We start from the raw sequence: 15,604 nt of genomic DNA, 5'->3' as shown, positions 1-15,604 counted from the left end.
TGGCCTGCCATTTGGAGTCTCAAGGAGTGTGATCAGTTGACAGAGCTAGGGGAAGTAAACAAAACTTCTGCCTGGAAAATAGAGATGATTTTTAACAAAAAGGAAAACTCCAGTTTAGTTGAAGGCAGCTGGACACAGTACTGAGGGAAAGTACAGATGTCCTAATTCAAAGGAATTCTGCTGTGTTTGAAAAAGACAAGATGAACATCAAGGTTAAAACTGCGTGGATGTTTACAAATATCACTGCAATTGTGGGGAGTAAGAGATACATGGATAGATGGATACAGCAGACATAAAGAGCCCGTGCTTCAGTAATTCTTGGGCCTACAAATGATTACTAGAAACTCAAGAAATCCCAGTGACCTACGGGAGGGGGCTAATAAACTGTTTGTATTTAGGGATTCCCCCCACAGTCATCCATTCAAAACAAATGGACTGCAGAGATCAAGAACATGATCTGTCTTGTTTTCCTTCATCCAGATTAGATAAAAAATGTTGAGCATTGGCCAGACATCCATGTTAAAATGTCCAGCAGAAACTAAAGGCACTGTCAGCAGCATTTCATGTAGATCATCTGCTTGAATAGTGCATTACTTCCTTCATTACTATGGGTTTTCTAAAATCAGAGGAAAAATCCATCCAATAATTAAGTTTTGCTATGTATACTGTAAAAATTCATTACAAGTTTTATAAATCTGGAGCCTGCGTCTATATTTGTCTCTTAAATATGTTCATCTACTATAAGATACCAAGGCAGACATATGTTTTGGTCATATATAATACTCGATAAAAACTCCATTGCAACAGTAAGGATATGCAGGTATCCACTGATATCGTGTGCATAAAAAGACAGAAAGTTTCTTCTTTCCTATCAAAGTAAGGAAGTGAGTTAAAAAAGAGTCTAACAGGACTTATAGTGGCTCTTGGTAGCTATTGCTAAATATTAAACCGGAAAAAAAAAATGATAAGTGAGCCAGGCTGTATATAAATATGTTTTCCATGAATGCTTAAAAATTCAGTATTTTCTCTTAGGCTAGCATATATATAGTGTGCAAGATAAAGGCATAAAATATGATTTGACCAAATGTTACAAACAGTGTTCCTGTAAGCAGTGCCCAGGTCGTGACAAAGGAGAAATTTCAGGGAGAGAGAAAGCAAAGAGTTGACAGCCTCAAGTAGAAAAGGTGGATGATGAAACCTTTTTTCAGCCCTGATATAGTACTATGGGACTGAAAAAGGGAGATTCTTGGTCCTCTGAAGAAGATAAAACTGTGTGTGTTTATAGTAAGACACTTGATTAAAAGATAATTTGATTTCTTTGTTCCTTGTCATTATGGAGAAGATAGATAGCAAACAATACTGGTCTGGGGCTTAGTTAAAAGTATATCTGGAGAGACCTGACCTGTCGTGGTGTCTAACCAAAAAGGGGAATCTGGGGTAGAATCAAGATCCTAGATTTTAAAGCCCTAACCTCTGTATTTCCTAATTTAATAAAATGTAAGTAATTAAACTAGCAATCAAAAAACCCCAACAACAGCAACAACAAAAAGCAACTAAAATAACCTAGTAATAAACCTCCCCCAAAACAGCCAACTAAACATCATCACCACCAGCCCCAAACCCAAGCATTTTATTCAGAGTAAAATTAATTTTTTCCTAATTTTGTTTATTGTTGGGATTGTTCTTTCATTACTGTAAAAAACTTTACTCCTGTCTGTCTTCCACTTCCCATCCTAGTAAATCCATTTTTAGTTTTGACTCTCCTAAGGTGATCTTCAGCACTTTTCAGCCTAGATCTACCAAAAGCCCACTAGTCTCTTTCCACATGCAGTGCTTTCCAAGCTCTCTCCTGCCCCAGACAAAAAGTGACAACTGAAGCCTTTGTTAAACATCTCATGACTTAAAAATTGTCTGATTAATTTCAAGCATATCCTTGGAGAATTTCTTCCTTGGGCAAGTCCTAGCTTTGAAGACCTACAAGTGGAAAAAAGTGCTTTTCATTGAGTTAGGAGGGAGGGGTGAAATAACACTTTCAATGGAAACTATTAGAAATGCTCAGCTACAGGATCTCTGCCGCAGACACGTATATGTACAGCTGCTGAGGTAGAGACACACTCTCAAACTACGTGCAGAGTGTAAATCTCTGTGAATATGAGTATTAAACTTAGAGAACTTGTCAGAGAAAAGGGCGCACTTCAAAATGTCTCTGTAGATGACAGAAAAACTGTAAGACAGTGCAGGTGTGAATCCCATGTATTTGTTGCCATTTAATTGCTGTTCTGTCCTGCTCGTATCTTCAGACTTACTTCTGGTAAAGTTTGGCTAAAATGGCAGTAGGAATGTCCATTCCATATAAAAATTTCTGCCACTGCCTGTGTGAGGCTGGATGGAGGGATTTTGGAGGTTATATTTTATTGGCTAAGTGGAGGTTGTGGAGCAGTGGGAGCGGCGGGAGAGGAAGCTGGAGGAGCTGTGTTACTGCCTGTCAGGGTACACAGCAGTTAAAGACAGGGTTGGATAATGACAGCGCTGGAATGGTGTATAGCAGTAATGGTGTCCATCCATAAATACAGTAGGAAGTTTTCGGCAGTCATCTGACAGGAAAGTCTACACGGAGTCAGATTTCAGAGCTGGAGCAGTGAATTGCAGTGAGTCACACAGAGAGCCTGAGTGCTGCCTTTGTTCCACTTGTGTCTGAATGTTGGAGGAGAAACAGCAGGCTTCAGTTTTTATTAACTTCTTATTTTCATAAGCATAAAACTCATATGCACTGTGCTTTTTCCTCACTTAAGTTCTTTCAACTGACTTTCAGAAAAATGCTCTCATGGTAAGAACTCTTGCTTCTGAATTTTACTTTTTCTTTTTTTCCCCATATGTTTCTGTGTTACACTCTTTGGTCTCATTCTTCCCCCACTCCTCCTTTTTTTTGGCAACCTGCTCCAGGCACACCTGGTGGACCTGGGAATTGTCGCTACTGCTCTTTGGCTTGTCAATCCATGTTGGTGCTGCAGCTCAGATCATAGAAGGTAAGGCTTCTCCTAATCATGTTTATAAATTGAGAGTAAGTGAGAATTTTAAGATTTGCTTTCCTAATATGGAAAGAGAATCTGCAGTTTAAGATCTTCATTTTCTCTTCTTCTTGTTGTTCATCATTTCATATAGGAAAGCTGCTGTGAGTTAGGAGCTTAAATTCCCATTCATTCCGGATGAGGGTAAATAAATACATTGGTTCTCCAGCTCTAAGGCAGCCCATCATGACTGCTTTCTCAATATATCTTCAGAGTGTAATAATTAACAGAAAGTACTTTAAAGAAATTCAGAATACTGAATGTTTTTAGAATTAGGACAGATATATGTGTCACTGTGGGCATATCAGGAATGTGCCAGGCATTGTGTGAGTGCAAAGACAGAGATGTGATCCTTGTTCCAGTGCATAGAGATTTCTCCTGGTAAGAGTCTGAACAAATTGAGATTTTCTAATCTCTTGAATTAAATGTTTAGTTTTACCAGTCCAGTCTTCATGGACTTTCAGTGAAAAGTCTTTTTGTAATTTCAGATCATACGTTCTTGTAACAGAGCCAAATTCCTCAGCATCTCTGGAAGCCGTAGCCTCACATTTAACTAGTGAGAGAGAACACTGATTTAAAAGTTTACATGTAATTTTGAGAAAAGTGAAAAAGCTTCACATATTATTTTGCCATTAGGAATAATGAAATCTACACCAAAAAGCTTTTATAACTTTCTTGCAAAAATAGTTGGATTTTGGTATGTAAATGACTTCTAGATAAATGTGTGATAGGAGTATTAGAAAGTTTTGATGGGAAGTAGATACCACACATGAAGACTTTAATGTTACTCTGATTGGTTTTTACCTTTTTAATTGGCACTGTCATAGATCACTGACACTTTGGCATCTAAAAGCCCCAGGTAGCTATTTCAGCAAGAGAAAAAGCCACAGGTTAGTTATCACTAAAAAATGTTATAGGCACAGATGAGAAATATGTAATGCTGTATATTACATAATACTAATTAAGGAAACAAGATGAAACCAGCTCTTAGAATTAAGAAATATATGTGTGAATGGTGACTGATATACAATATGTTGTCTATCCACTGGAGGCAGACCTGCATCAGGTGAAAATGTTTTTCTTGAGCTGATGAATGGGAGTGCATGAGAGAGGTCTAGACAGGAAAGAACCAAATTTTGGCTCACACAAGTTAATAAACAGAAGATTATTAGAACTGCAAGTAAAGTGACAAAAACTTCAAATATTTATTTGACACACAACTTTTTTTTTTTTTTTTTGGTGAATCTATGCTTGTTTCTATTACCTGAAGATCTGGGTTTTTTTAAAATATCCTACCTGTGAACGTCAGATCATTTGTCAGAGGTAGGAAAGATAGTCCCTATTGTTTCAGGACAGTTTCTTCCAGTGCAGAATTTTACTGCTGCTGGAAAGACTCCTAACCTTACCATGAATGAAGATCAAATGGAGTTATGGAAATGTCCTGAGATCACTGGAGACTGCTCTGGTTATGTGTTCCTTCCTTCATGATTGTCTTGGCCAAATGTTCCCTACTCATTTGTCTGCTAATACAAAAGTTCCTGTTCCCAAATATTTACTGAGTTTTTTTCATATCTGATTTTTAAGTGTTTGACACTGGGGATAGTGAACTTTGGGGTCTCATGCTTTCCATTACACAACATATTTTCCTGATGCTTGGTTTAAATTATTTCATCTTCTGAAATCAGGTGTTGAACATCAGAGACAGGAATAATATTCTTTTCCTTCTGGTACTGCAAATGGATGGCTAATACAAATTCTACTTGCAACTGAAGAGAAGAGTTCCATACTTGAAATCTTTCAGTAGTCTAACTGTTGGAGAAATAATCTCATTTTTCTTTCTCACAGTTCCTTTCAGCAGCAGAGTGCGCAGAAATAAACTGCGTATTTAAGATGAAAATGTTTGAGGACAAAGTGATGAGTCGGTCCTCTGGTATTCAGGCCTTTTGCTGCTAAACATGTGCTTTATTCACTGTCCTTTTTGTCACACTCTTCTTCTAGGTTACTGCTTTCCAGGATTCTCCAGCCCCGTGAATAATGCTGTACTGCTTTTCTGAGCCTAGCTCTACTCTATCTACCTGTAGCACAGATTCATATCTCTAAATTCCTTTGAATGAAAGAGAAACTGTGAATGAGTAAATGTGGTTTTAGAAGAACAGTGCAGGCACCTTTTGTTGTACCATTGTGTTGGCTACATGCAAAAGGGAAAAAATACCTTGAGATGTTCTTGAGTTGATTAAATAATGGCAAGAAAATTGTTCAGGGATTGGACTACTCACCGAGGGTTGGGGAAGGGCAACTTATTTTTTACAAATCTGAAAACAAAGAATGACCCTCAGAGTTTAGAAAAATTCGCCATCTTTGCCTTTACCATCTTTGTCTTTTGTTTTCCCCAAGGGAGCACTGTATTGTGAGGCAGGGTTGAGAGTGCTGAATAAAACAAAAGCCTCAGCAGACCTCCAGTGGAGGGCTTGAGCTCTTTCATGACTTTGTGAGAGATACTAGAAAAACTAGTCAGAAAATTTTAATTGGTTTCCTATCAGGAACAATGTTTTGACCAAGTCTTGTTTTCCTTGAGGAAATTGTCTAGTTATGATTATTTCCTACACAGAAAAAGGGGGGATAAAAAAGAATGCTGGGAAGTTGCAGGGGAAAAATTCAGATGACAGTCTTTGAAATTGTTTGAGAACTTCTGGGCTCTGGTTTTACGTTTCAGCAGACTTGTGGGATGTTGGGTCTTTTCTTGTAGTAGAAGTGTTGCTTTCATCTCCAAGTCCTAGAATGTCTGGCTACTGCTTTCGTAGTAGAATAAAAGAGAAAATAAATACAATGAAAGTGTATAAAAACATATATAAAGTAATGAACTACTAGTTGTAAAACAAATATTTAAAACTTTGAAATATTTAGTTCAGAACTTTAAAATTCAATTGCATGGTCTGCAAATTGATGGAATTTGGTCATTGTTTCAACAAAACTTTTAAGAAATAATGTGACCTTGCTTCAGAGTGGAACTGAAGAGGAGTTCTGAAATCTCAGCAGTTTCTGTGAGTTAGAGTGATGGATTTTACTATCTCTGTTGAAAGTTTCATTCCACTGTCCATTTCACTGCAGCTAGCATTGCACATGTACAAATAGGTAACGAATGAAATGTTTTCTTCCTCTTCACCCAAATGTAGTGTAATTTGAACCATGGAGAGCTTTTGCAGTTTTTCTCTTGTGTCCACAAAAATTATGCAAATACAGTACCCTATTCTTCTTGGTTTTGTGCGGGAGGACTGAAGATATGTTGGTGTCTTAATGAATTATTTCACCACTTCTCTCTTGTTCTATTGACAATTAAGCATGTATCTATCTGTTCATAAAAGTGTGGTCTGTCTTTTCTTATCTGGCACTTCCTTGCAGTGCATGTACTTGGCCCTAATTATGCCTGATAATGTATCTTGGCTTACACTGATTACCCTGGCTGCTTTTAACATGTTTTTCTTCTTCAACAACAAATTAAGTTAGTGAACAGAAGGCACTCAGAGCACAGCCCTGAACAGGCTGGCACCCGAACTGTGGACAGACCTAAAGTTAGAAAATTTCAGTGCTAACCCTGCTGAAGTTTGAATCCTTCCCTATGACTTGCTCTAGCTTCTTGCAGAAGTCACATTTATTCTTTTAGGTTATCTAGGCAGTTATCAGTGTTTCTCAGTTCTTTACAGTCAAATCAGTGGCTGCATTTTAAAAAAATATAGGAAAAATATGTTTAAATGTGTGTGGTTCTGCAGTTTATGTTATGTTAATGAGCTCTAAAAGAAGTTTCGCAAATTTCTCATTGGCATCTGGGTTTTATTATTACCCAAGCTGAACAGCTCTTTCTTGGCCTAAGTAACATGCTTAGCAATAGTTTACATAAAGTAAATATTTATCTCTTTCATTGGCCGTCTGTACACAGAAAGGCGGTCATTAGGCTGTTGACATAAACTTTGCACTCCTGACCTGCTGAGTTTAATGGAGGAATCCTGAATTATTGACTTTCATTGGCTGATGATCAACTGGTGTGATCCTTACAAGCGGCAAACCAGAACTTCTTTTCACAGCAAGCTGACATAATGAGTGTAAACAAGCTTGTCTGTACATCTCAAATCTTGCTTCTACCAAGTCATTGCTGTGTGCTCTCTGAGCATCAACCGTGTGCAATCACACGTGTGATAGGGATGGCTCAATCCATTCTTTCCAAAGACAGGATACAATTACTGCAATAATAAAGCACAGTCCTCCTTAAAGAGAACTCAGATGGCATTGCAATCCTCTTGTACCAGACTGAGCATTTGGACATCATCAAACTGCAACTGAGTCTAAACTGAATGAGCCACTGTGACCCTCCAGGCACGTCTTCAAGCTGTTACCAGCTGTTGTTCATGTTTTTAATGTGGAGCCGAACCTGATTTCATAGTTGATAAAAGGCCTTTCCATGCAAAACATAGTAATTTACATTAGAAAATCAGTTGGTTTCAGTTGGGGTCACCTTTTTCAGTAGCTGAAGAGATTGATAATAACAGTAGAAGAAACCTGACTTGGAAAATTTGTTCCATTCTTCACTTTTCTAAGTGGATTCTTTTTCTGTGTAACACGCTACATGTTAATTCTCTTGGACAATAAACTACATGCTTCCTAAGTGACTCTATCAGGCAACAGAAGATGGCTTTTAGCTTTCTTTTGAAGCCTCAGAAGAGGAAACCAACTGGGGAGGATATAGTGTTATAATAACAGGCTTCATTTCCTCTCTGGAGGCGTCCTTGGGCACACTGGAAGTCTGGAGTAAGCAGTTGTTTCCTTGATCTTGATAGAACTCAAAATCACATTTGTGCTTGCATTTGCCACTTGCATTTAGATTTGAAGGATCATTTCAATAAATGAGCCTCAGGAGGAAAGATTTGCCTGCATTGCTTATGTTTGGTATATTCAAAGGGTTCTAAAGAACATATTTCTTTTTCTAACATGTTAATTATGAGATCAAATGCTTGTTTTGGGGGCTGCCTGTCCCTTTGCCTGAGAGTTCTTCCCTTTTCCTTTGCTATGTTAGCCATGGATCAGTTTGGTTTTTCTTGTAGTCGTAACTCACATTTGACCAAATTCATGTAGTAGCTTTGCCAAATTATGCAAGTGTGCCTTGGCTAGAAAGACAGTAAATTTTACAGTTTAGTAGAATCTGATTGCTTTATTTAGGCTGTCATTAATGATAACTATTTAAGAGAGTATGCCTCTTTGTCATCATTAGTCCTCCAACAATCTTTTCCCCTTTGGCCAACCCATGCGATTACTGCAGGTTCATAAAACAACAAAATCAACCAGCAATTTAGACTGTAAATTCCCTTCATGAAACTTTCCCAACTCTAGTAGCTCCTGCTCCCAAACCTAAAAACTCACAGATGTCGCAGAGAGTCAGATGCAGGTAGAATTCTCCCTAAGAATGAGTAAAATGAGCAAACTTCAGTTTTAATGTATTTGCATATAAGCAGCATGAAATGATAGATTATTATTCACTAAACTTTCTGGCCAGAAAGCCTTGGGAAAAGCTTTCCCAAGGCTTGGAAAAGCTTGAGCAGAGTTGAATGTGTCCTGAAAAAGAATTGCAGTATTTAAAATAATTTCTGAATGTCTTACAGCCCAGTCTGAAAAGAACTGGGGTCTGTACCAAGTTTTCCTGAAGGGTTCTGAGGAGAACCAGGATTTTCTGGAGGCACTCAAATGTGTTTTATTCCAAACATTCAGTCACCGGAAGCCTAAATCTGGTAATAGTGATTCAGCAATGAGATTTGAATATGAACTTCCCCATCACTCCTGGTCTTTTGCTTCATCTTTAATACAGAAGACAAAATGTTGACACATAATGGCTTCAGCCAGTTCATTCTATATTTGGGAACCTCTTATGACTCTGGGTCTACCTCCTCTGCTGCCACTGAATTCACTTCTTGCTGTGAAGAATTACCACAGTAGCTTATAACTGCTCAGGTAGGATTAAACTTCCAGTCCTATTTGTGACATACCTTCCTCTGAAGTGTGAAATCAGAGTTCCATGCATAGTCATGATGTCTGTCTCTGTTTCTTTGGAAAGCTGAATACAGCTTTTGATTTCCTCTGTACATTTCTGATGGTTGGTGACTAAGACGGCGTTATAGCATCTGTCATTACTCATTGCATTTTATAATCACTGCCCTTCTTACAAGTGATACACATAACCTAACTCAAAGAGAACAGAACACACCTAGAAATAATTTTAATTTTTTGCTGCCTGCTAAAGACTAAGTTGATGACTCTTGAGAGAAAAGAATAGTACTCCAAGACATGCTTCAAAATTTCCTATAAGCTGAGGATATTTTGAATAGCCTGTAACTGGGGTTTGCTGAAGAACAGTTTCAGAACATAAACCTGTGTGACATCCAAGCTCTGATTCATCTCTGGTGATATTTCATATAAGTAAACTCAAATATGAAAAAATGAAATGTATGAGAGCTGGAAAAACTCTCATGACAAAAGTATAGAGACACTGTCTGAGAGCATGGGTGGAGCTCAGAAAAGTCCAAATCCATTTGGAATTACATTTAGCAAGGGAAGAGAAGAGCAACAAGAAAGGCTTTTACAGGTATACCAACAGCAAGAAGAAGTTTAGAGAAAATGTGGATCTGTGGCAAAATGAAATGGGGCAACAAATCTGATGACAGGGCATGGAAAGAGCCCAGGTACTCAATGCCTTCTTTGCCTCACTTTTTACTGGTAAGATTTCCCTCCGGGAAACTGAGCCCCTGAACCCACTGGGAAAGTCTGAAGGCAAGAACAGTCCTCCATTGAGGCAGACTGAGGGAAGGGACATTGAAATCAGTTGAATATCTCCAAGTTCACAGGACCTTCATGAGACACATCTGTGAGGGCTCATCAGACTGGCTGATATCATTGAGACAGAATTTTGGAAAACAATCTTTGAAAGATTGGTGATCAGAAGAAGATCCTATGGATGGAAAGAAATCCAGCGTCACTCCTATTTTCAAGAAGAGCAAGGAGCAGGACCTGGGGGTCCGCAGGCTGAGCAGCTGACCTCAGTTCCTGGGAAGGTGTGGGAGTACATAATTGTGGAATCCATTCTAGTAAGAACGAGGTGATTAGGAATAGTCAGCACATAAATGGAAATGGGAAAGAGAAAATCTTGCTCGGGAGTCTTGTAGCCTTCGGCAATGAAATAACCAGCTCAGTGTGCGAGGAAAAGACAGCTGATATTTGTGGTCTTGTGCAAGACTTTCAGCTCTGTCTCCTGTAACATCCAGGTAGAGAAACTCTGGAAGTAAGGACGAGATGAGTGGGCAGTGATGTGTGTTGGCAACAGTCTGACCTACACATGCTTGAAGGGGTGTAGTCAGTGGTATGAATGCTGTTACTGGGTGCCAGTTATCACTCCATTAGTGTACTACCCTGTGGTGCACACTGAGATCAACACTCCTTAACATCTTCATGCACAACATGGATGATGTGGTAGACTGAACCCTGAACATCTCAGGTAGAATCCAGTCCCATGATCAAGAGCGAACCCTCCAAAAATTTTACAACTTGAGCTGTGAGCCATGCTCATGGGTAAAACAGGCAACTAGAAAGAGCAGATCTGTTTGGGGTTGGAGAAGAACTGTGTAGCTTTTCTAAATTTATCATTTTCTCTTCTTTGACAGTACCAAAGAAACTGAACCAGGTGACAGTATGTATCAAGACCTTTCTTCCCCACCATTATGCATATACACTCTATCATAGTATGTTTGATGTCTTAATTTGATAACTAACAGCTGTCAAGAATGCACTGGAGGTGTAACATTTCTTGAAATACATTAATTTAGAGTTGTTGCTGCTTGTCCCTGTGTTTCTTTCTTTCCCACAGAAAACTTCTGGCTCAGCATTGTCATTTTGCATGAGAAGGTAAATCTTCAGGTGTAAAAGAGTTGTGAATAATTGAAACAAATGTGCTGGTAGCTTGAGTAGTCACTAGGCATCAATGTGTACATTGTGGTCTACAAAGCAAACTGAGGGGAAAATTATGCAAAACCTAAGGCTTTTCTAGGAATACTCTCTTATTTGGAATTCCTAACACCAAAATATCCATTGATCAGGAATCCTTCTTGCCAGTGCATTGCTGCCTCATGGCAGGAGGTGTGAGGGAGCAGTGTCTCCCCACAGAAAGGATTTTTACTTCCACCATCCCTCTTTGGTTAGCTACAGACTTACTTAATACACTGCGTCACTTCTGTGAATGTGATACTTTTTTATTTTCAGAGGGTCAAAGTCTTAGCTTTTCTTAGTCTTCAACTTTCCAATGGTTGTTATAGTTCCATCTGTTTCAACACTCTGCCAAACCAGCACAGCTCTTGACTTGGTAAGGGGGAACCACTGATCTGTAATGAATGTTCCACAGTAGTGCTGCCACTTTGTGGTGCTTGTGGGTGTGGGTATACATGACTCGAACCCTTTCATGCTTTTCACAGTAAAAAACAAGCAAACACTTCATCCTGTTCAGGCTAGCCATGAATGTGGTTTAACACATATGGTTTGATTTTTTTTTTTTTAGTTTCTGTCTTTAGTTTCTTTCACATGTGATTACAGGAAAGGGATAAAACACAAATAAGTTTTGAAAGTTTTCTCAGCTGAAAAAATCCGGCTCTTGATCAAAATACCATTTTAGTTGTTGTAGTGAAATGGTATTAATGTAAAAACACTTATCTGAAACAGTTTTAGTGTTCTATAAAGTATGTCATTTAGTGTATAGTTCCATTTGTTTTTACCAAACAGTACTTGACTGAACTCAGAATACTGCGTAAGGTGGCCTTATATTATAATCAAGGCTTTGACTCTACATGTATATACCTTGTTGGCTCTTTTGCAGGTTTTCACGGAGGGATGTTGGGGGTGTAGGGTTTTTTTCTGATGCACTTATAGTGAAACTTGTATCTTTGATGAGATGCAAATCTGACAAATGAGTACCACATGGTACTTCCTGGTGCTGAGATATGATGAGTTGGGGAGTGGAGGTGGTGCTCAGTGCAAGTGTAAACATTAATAAAATTTCAAGGATGCTTTCTCAGTGGAAAAATAAACAAACCACTGGCACCCTGAAGTATTGTAGCTCCTTTTTTCACTTCTCTCACAGAATTTCAAAAGACAGAATGGAATTGTGGCATTTGCCACGATTTGCCAACTGCTTTGCCCACATGAGCTTTGACTTGTTCAACAAAGAAGTTTTCATTAAAAAAAGTAGTGGGGATAAAACTACTGCTCCAACTGGGAATATATGCAGACACCCCCGAGTATTTACAGCATTAATGTTAAATGAATACTTGTTTACAAACCCTCTGATATACTGAAGCTACTCATATCTTAAGTGTCCTATTCCAAGACATATTGTTTCCAGACACACTGCAGAATTTCCATAAAGAGCATTCAAAAGAAGCTACTGTCTCATTTAGCCCCTATACAGCTAGCAGAACAAAACTTCACAGTAAATACATGATTGTATTTATAATAAATAAATATAATTTATATAATTTATAATTTATAATATAATATAATTTATAATAAATAAATGCCTAGAACAACTATGGGGAAAGCAAGACTCTCTACATGAATACATTGTCTTGTCCTACATTCTGTGTGTAATTACAATACCATGGCCATACACTGAAGTATTGTGGAAATATTAACTATACCATTGTGATATATTCATCTGATATGAACAATTTCTTGTGTCTGAATACTTAGCTCTGTTGTGTTTTCTTCATGGATAAATTTCTAAACCTAGATCAATGCAATACAAACAATGCAGACTGAAATCATGAAGGAAAATTCATGTGGAACAGTCTGTTAGAATGACACCATCATCAAAGTTGTTGACAAGTAGTGTTTATTTCCTTACTGAGGAAGCTGTGACAACTGTGTGCCTCCAACTTCTTTTGGCCTTTCCATTTTTGATTCAGAGTATGTAGAAGGAGGAAACTTTGCATTGTGAAACCAGAAGAGGCAGGAAGACACTCAGCACTTGTCTCCACATCCTGTTGCATCTGCACAAGAATTGGAGAGGAACTTGATCATAATGCCTTTATTTGTCCTGAAGTGCAAGTGGATCAGTTTGACAGGCTATAGATGGTTCTCTCCTTTCGTAATGGCCATGAAACAAAAGGCTCTCAACCTCCAGTTTACTTAAAACACATCTCATCAGTTGTAGGGAAAGCCTAAAGGTTGATGCTCACATCCACATTATCTGTGGATTTCCCAAACTGAACCTGTCTTGCTGCAGTTTAGAAACTCAAAGGAATTCTTCATCTGAAGATGAAACTTTTGTTAAGCAGCTAGGATAGTCTGCAGTGTACAGCATTAATTTTTTACATTCTCTCTCTGTCTTTACTGGTACGTCACCATTTTATCAGCAGTTCCTGTTCAATATTCTATTATTGTTGACTTGCAGATCCTAGGTATCTCTCTTAACAACTTCAGCCACCCTCAAGAAGTTTCCATTTCTGGGTTAGGTGATGATGTGGTCCTCATCATTGCTATTTGAATGGTGGTAGAGATAACAGAGGCAGACACTTTTTAGAGAATAAAACAGAGGAAAATGATAAGTAGCAATCAAAAGGTGCAACAAAGGAAATTTTGATTGAGCAAGTGGGGGAAAAAATCTTCACCATGGCAGCAGTTAAGCTCTGAAAGAAGTTGGTGAGAGGGTTTGTGGAATCTCCATTCTAACAAGTATTCTAAACTTAAATAGATAGGGTTCTCGGCCGCATTATTCCTCAGGATAGCCCTGCACTGAGCAGCGGACTGGATTAGATGACTTTTGCAGGGCTCTTGTAAATGATTTTTTTCTGTGATTTTTAAAAAGGGATTTTAAAATTGGCCATTGCATAATTAATTTGTTTCTGAGCCTCATTCTCAGTGATGTGATCACAGAAAAGGGGGGTCAAAAATAAGGAAAGTGAATATAGTTAATACTAAAAGATCTGGATTGTGCTTGGCTGTCTTAATCCCTTACTGTTTGTGAAACCTGTTAGAATAATCAGAGAGCCAAGAGGCTGTTAATTCTAATACCCAGTATCTGTATCCACTTTATATGCTTGTCTAAAGATAGGTCAAAGTATATACCCTTTTCATTTTCCATTTTTCACATTTTCCTTTTCTTCTTTTTCCCTCTTATCTTTTCCCCTTCCTTTTTCCCTTTCTCCATTTTTGTTTTTCCATTTCCCCCTTTCTCCTCCCTTTCAATTTCCATTCTTTTTCTCATTTTGTTTTGTTTTGAAGTTCTGTAGAATGCTTTTGGGAAAGTAATCTTGGAGAAGAACACAGTAATATGTTACTGTAACCTTATGATGTCTCATCTTTCCTCATGGTCCTGCTGATCATGAGGCTCTTTAAGAAATGCTCTTGTCCTCCCTTTCCAAGAGAGTAGAGGTGAAAAGTTTCCAAAATTTAAGTGCCTTCTTGCTCTCTGACTTTTCAGGGCCTCATGGCCAGGCAGGCTACACTGACCACAAACCCTGTGGTCCATCCCTCTCTGCAGCTGTTTGCTCCCAGTCTCAGGAGGACCCTGTCACTGTGACTATAGTCACAAACTTCAGCTGTTTGGGACAGAGGCAGACTGTACCTCTGTTATTGTTGCATTAATGCAACAAACCTGTTACTGTTGTGACTGTGATGGCATTTGCTCCTGAATTATTGCCCCTCTGCTAATGAACAAGAAAAACTCTCTCTCTCTCTCTCTCTCTCTCTCAAAAAAAAAAAGAAAAAAAAAAAAAAAAAGAAAAAAAAAAAAAAAAAGAGGGAAGTCTCTGATTTCCAAGAAGTACGTCTCAAACCAAAAAAGACCTGAGCATGGACACATGTCTAAAGACAGAAAATGAAAAGCTGTCCTGTTAACTATACGACTAGCAAGATCAATATAGTACATAAGACCAATTGAATTTTTTTGATGTCCTGTTTGTGTACATTTTCATTTTTGCAATACAGAAGAGTATGGAGGAGAATTTCCTCTCTGTCTAACTCCAAGACATAATTTGTTACCTGGAGTTAGTTATTTTAAACAACTATCCTATTCTATCTGATAGGCTTGCCTCAAATTAAAAAAAAAAAAAAAATTCAGACCTAGAAGACTGTCCTAAATGGGGCAGAATCCTAAAATATCAGTGAGTCTGTGAGCTGTGATTTATTGTTCTGATTCTGTGTTATTCCTGCTATATGCATGTCACAGATATTAGACATCATTCTAATTTAGGGTAATCACTATACATTATGAAAAGTTTCCACCTGCAATATTAATGGCTATTTTAAACTTAAAACCAACGAGTCATTGCTAAAACTGGTGCTTTATTCAGCTCCTAAGAACTAATCTCAGCCCTGTAGGATCTAGGCTTGAATAAACAAAAGACAGTATGCTACAAGATCAAGAAAACAAACACATGTTTCTTCCCTTAGAGGCCAAAAATTCATAAAATGCACTAAAATCTAGCACAATTGTATAATGATTGTCTATACTG

At 38.2% G+C, this 15,604-nt stretch overlaps 1 protein-coding gene across 5 annotated transcripts in view; it reads left to right on the top strand.

Annotated features, from left to right (window-relative positions):
• The first annotated feature begins 2,690 nt into the window (after positions 1 to 2,690).
• COL15A1 (collagen type XV alpha 1 chain) overlaps positions 2,691 to 15,604 on the top strand; it is a 122,087-nt gene continuing 109,173 nt past the window's right edge. For all 5 annotated transcript variants that reach the window (XM_066189928.1, XM_066189954.1, XM_066189945.1 and 2 more), the window contains exons 1-2: positions 2,691 to 2,827; positions 2,944 to 3,026. In XM_066189928.1, the coding sequence (XP_066046025.1) occupies positions 2,766 to 2,827; positions 2,944 to 3,026 (145 nt within the window). In that variant the 5' untranslated portion in view covers positions 2,691 to 2,765. The remainder of the gene's footprint in view (positions 2,828 to 2,943; positions 3,027 to 15,604) is intronic.

The sequence above is a fragment of the Chamaea fasciata genome, unplaced genomic scaffold (genome assembly GCF_029207755.1).
Source record: "Chamaea fasciata isolate MVZ Bird 193981 ecotype frontalis unplaced genomic scaffold, bChaFas1.0.hap1 SCAF_1, whole genome shotgun sequence".
NCBI lineage: Eukaryota > Metazoa > Chordata > Aves > Passeriformes > Sylviidae > Chamaea > Chamaea fasciata.
This window is presented reverse-complemented; position numbering and strand designations above follow the sequence as displayed.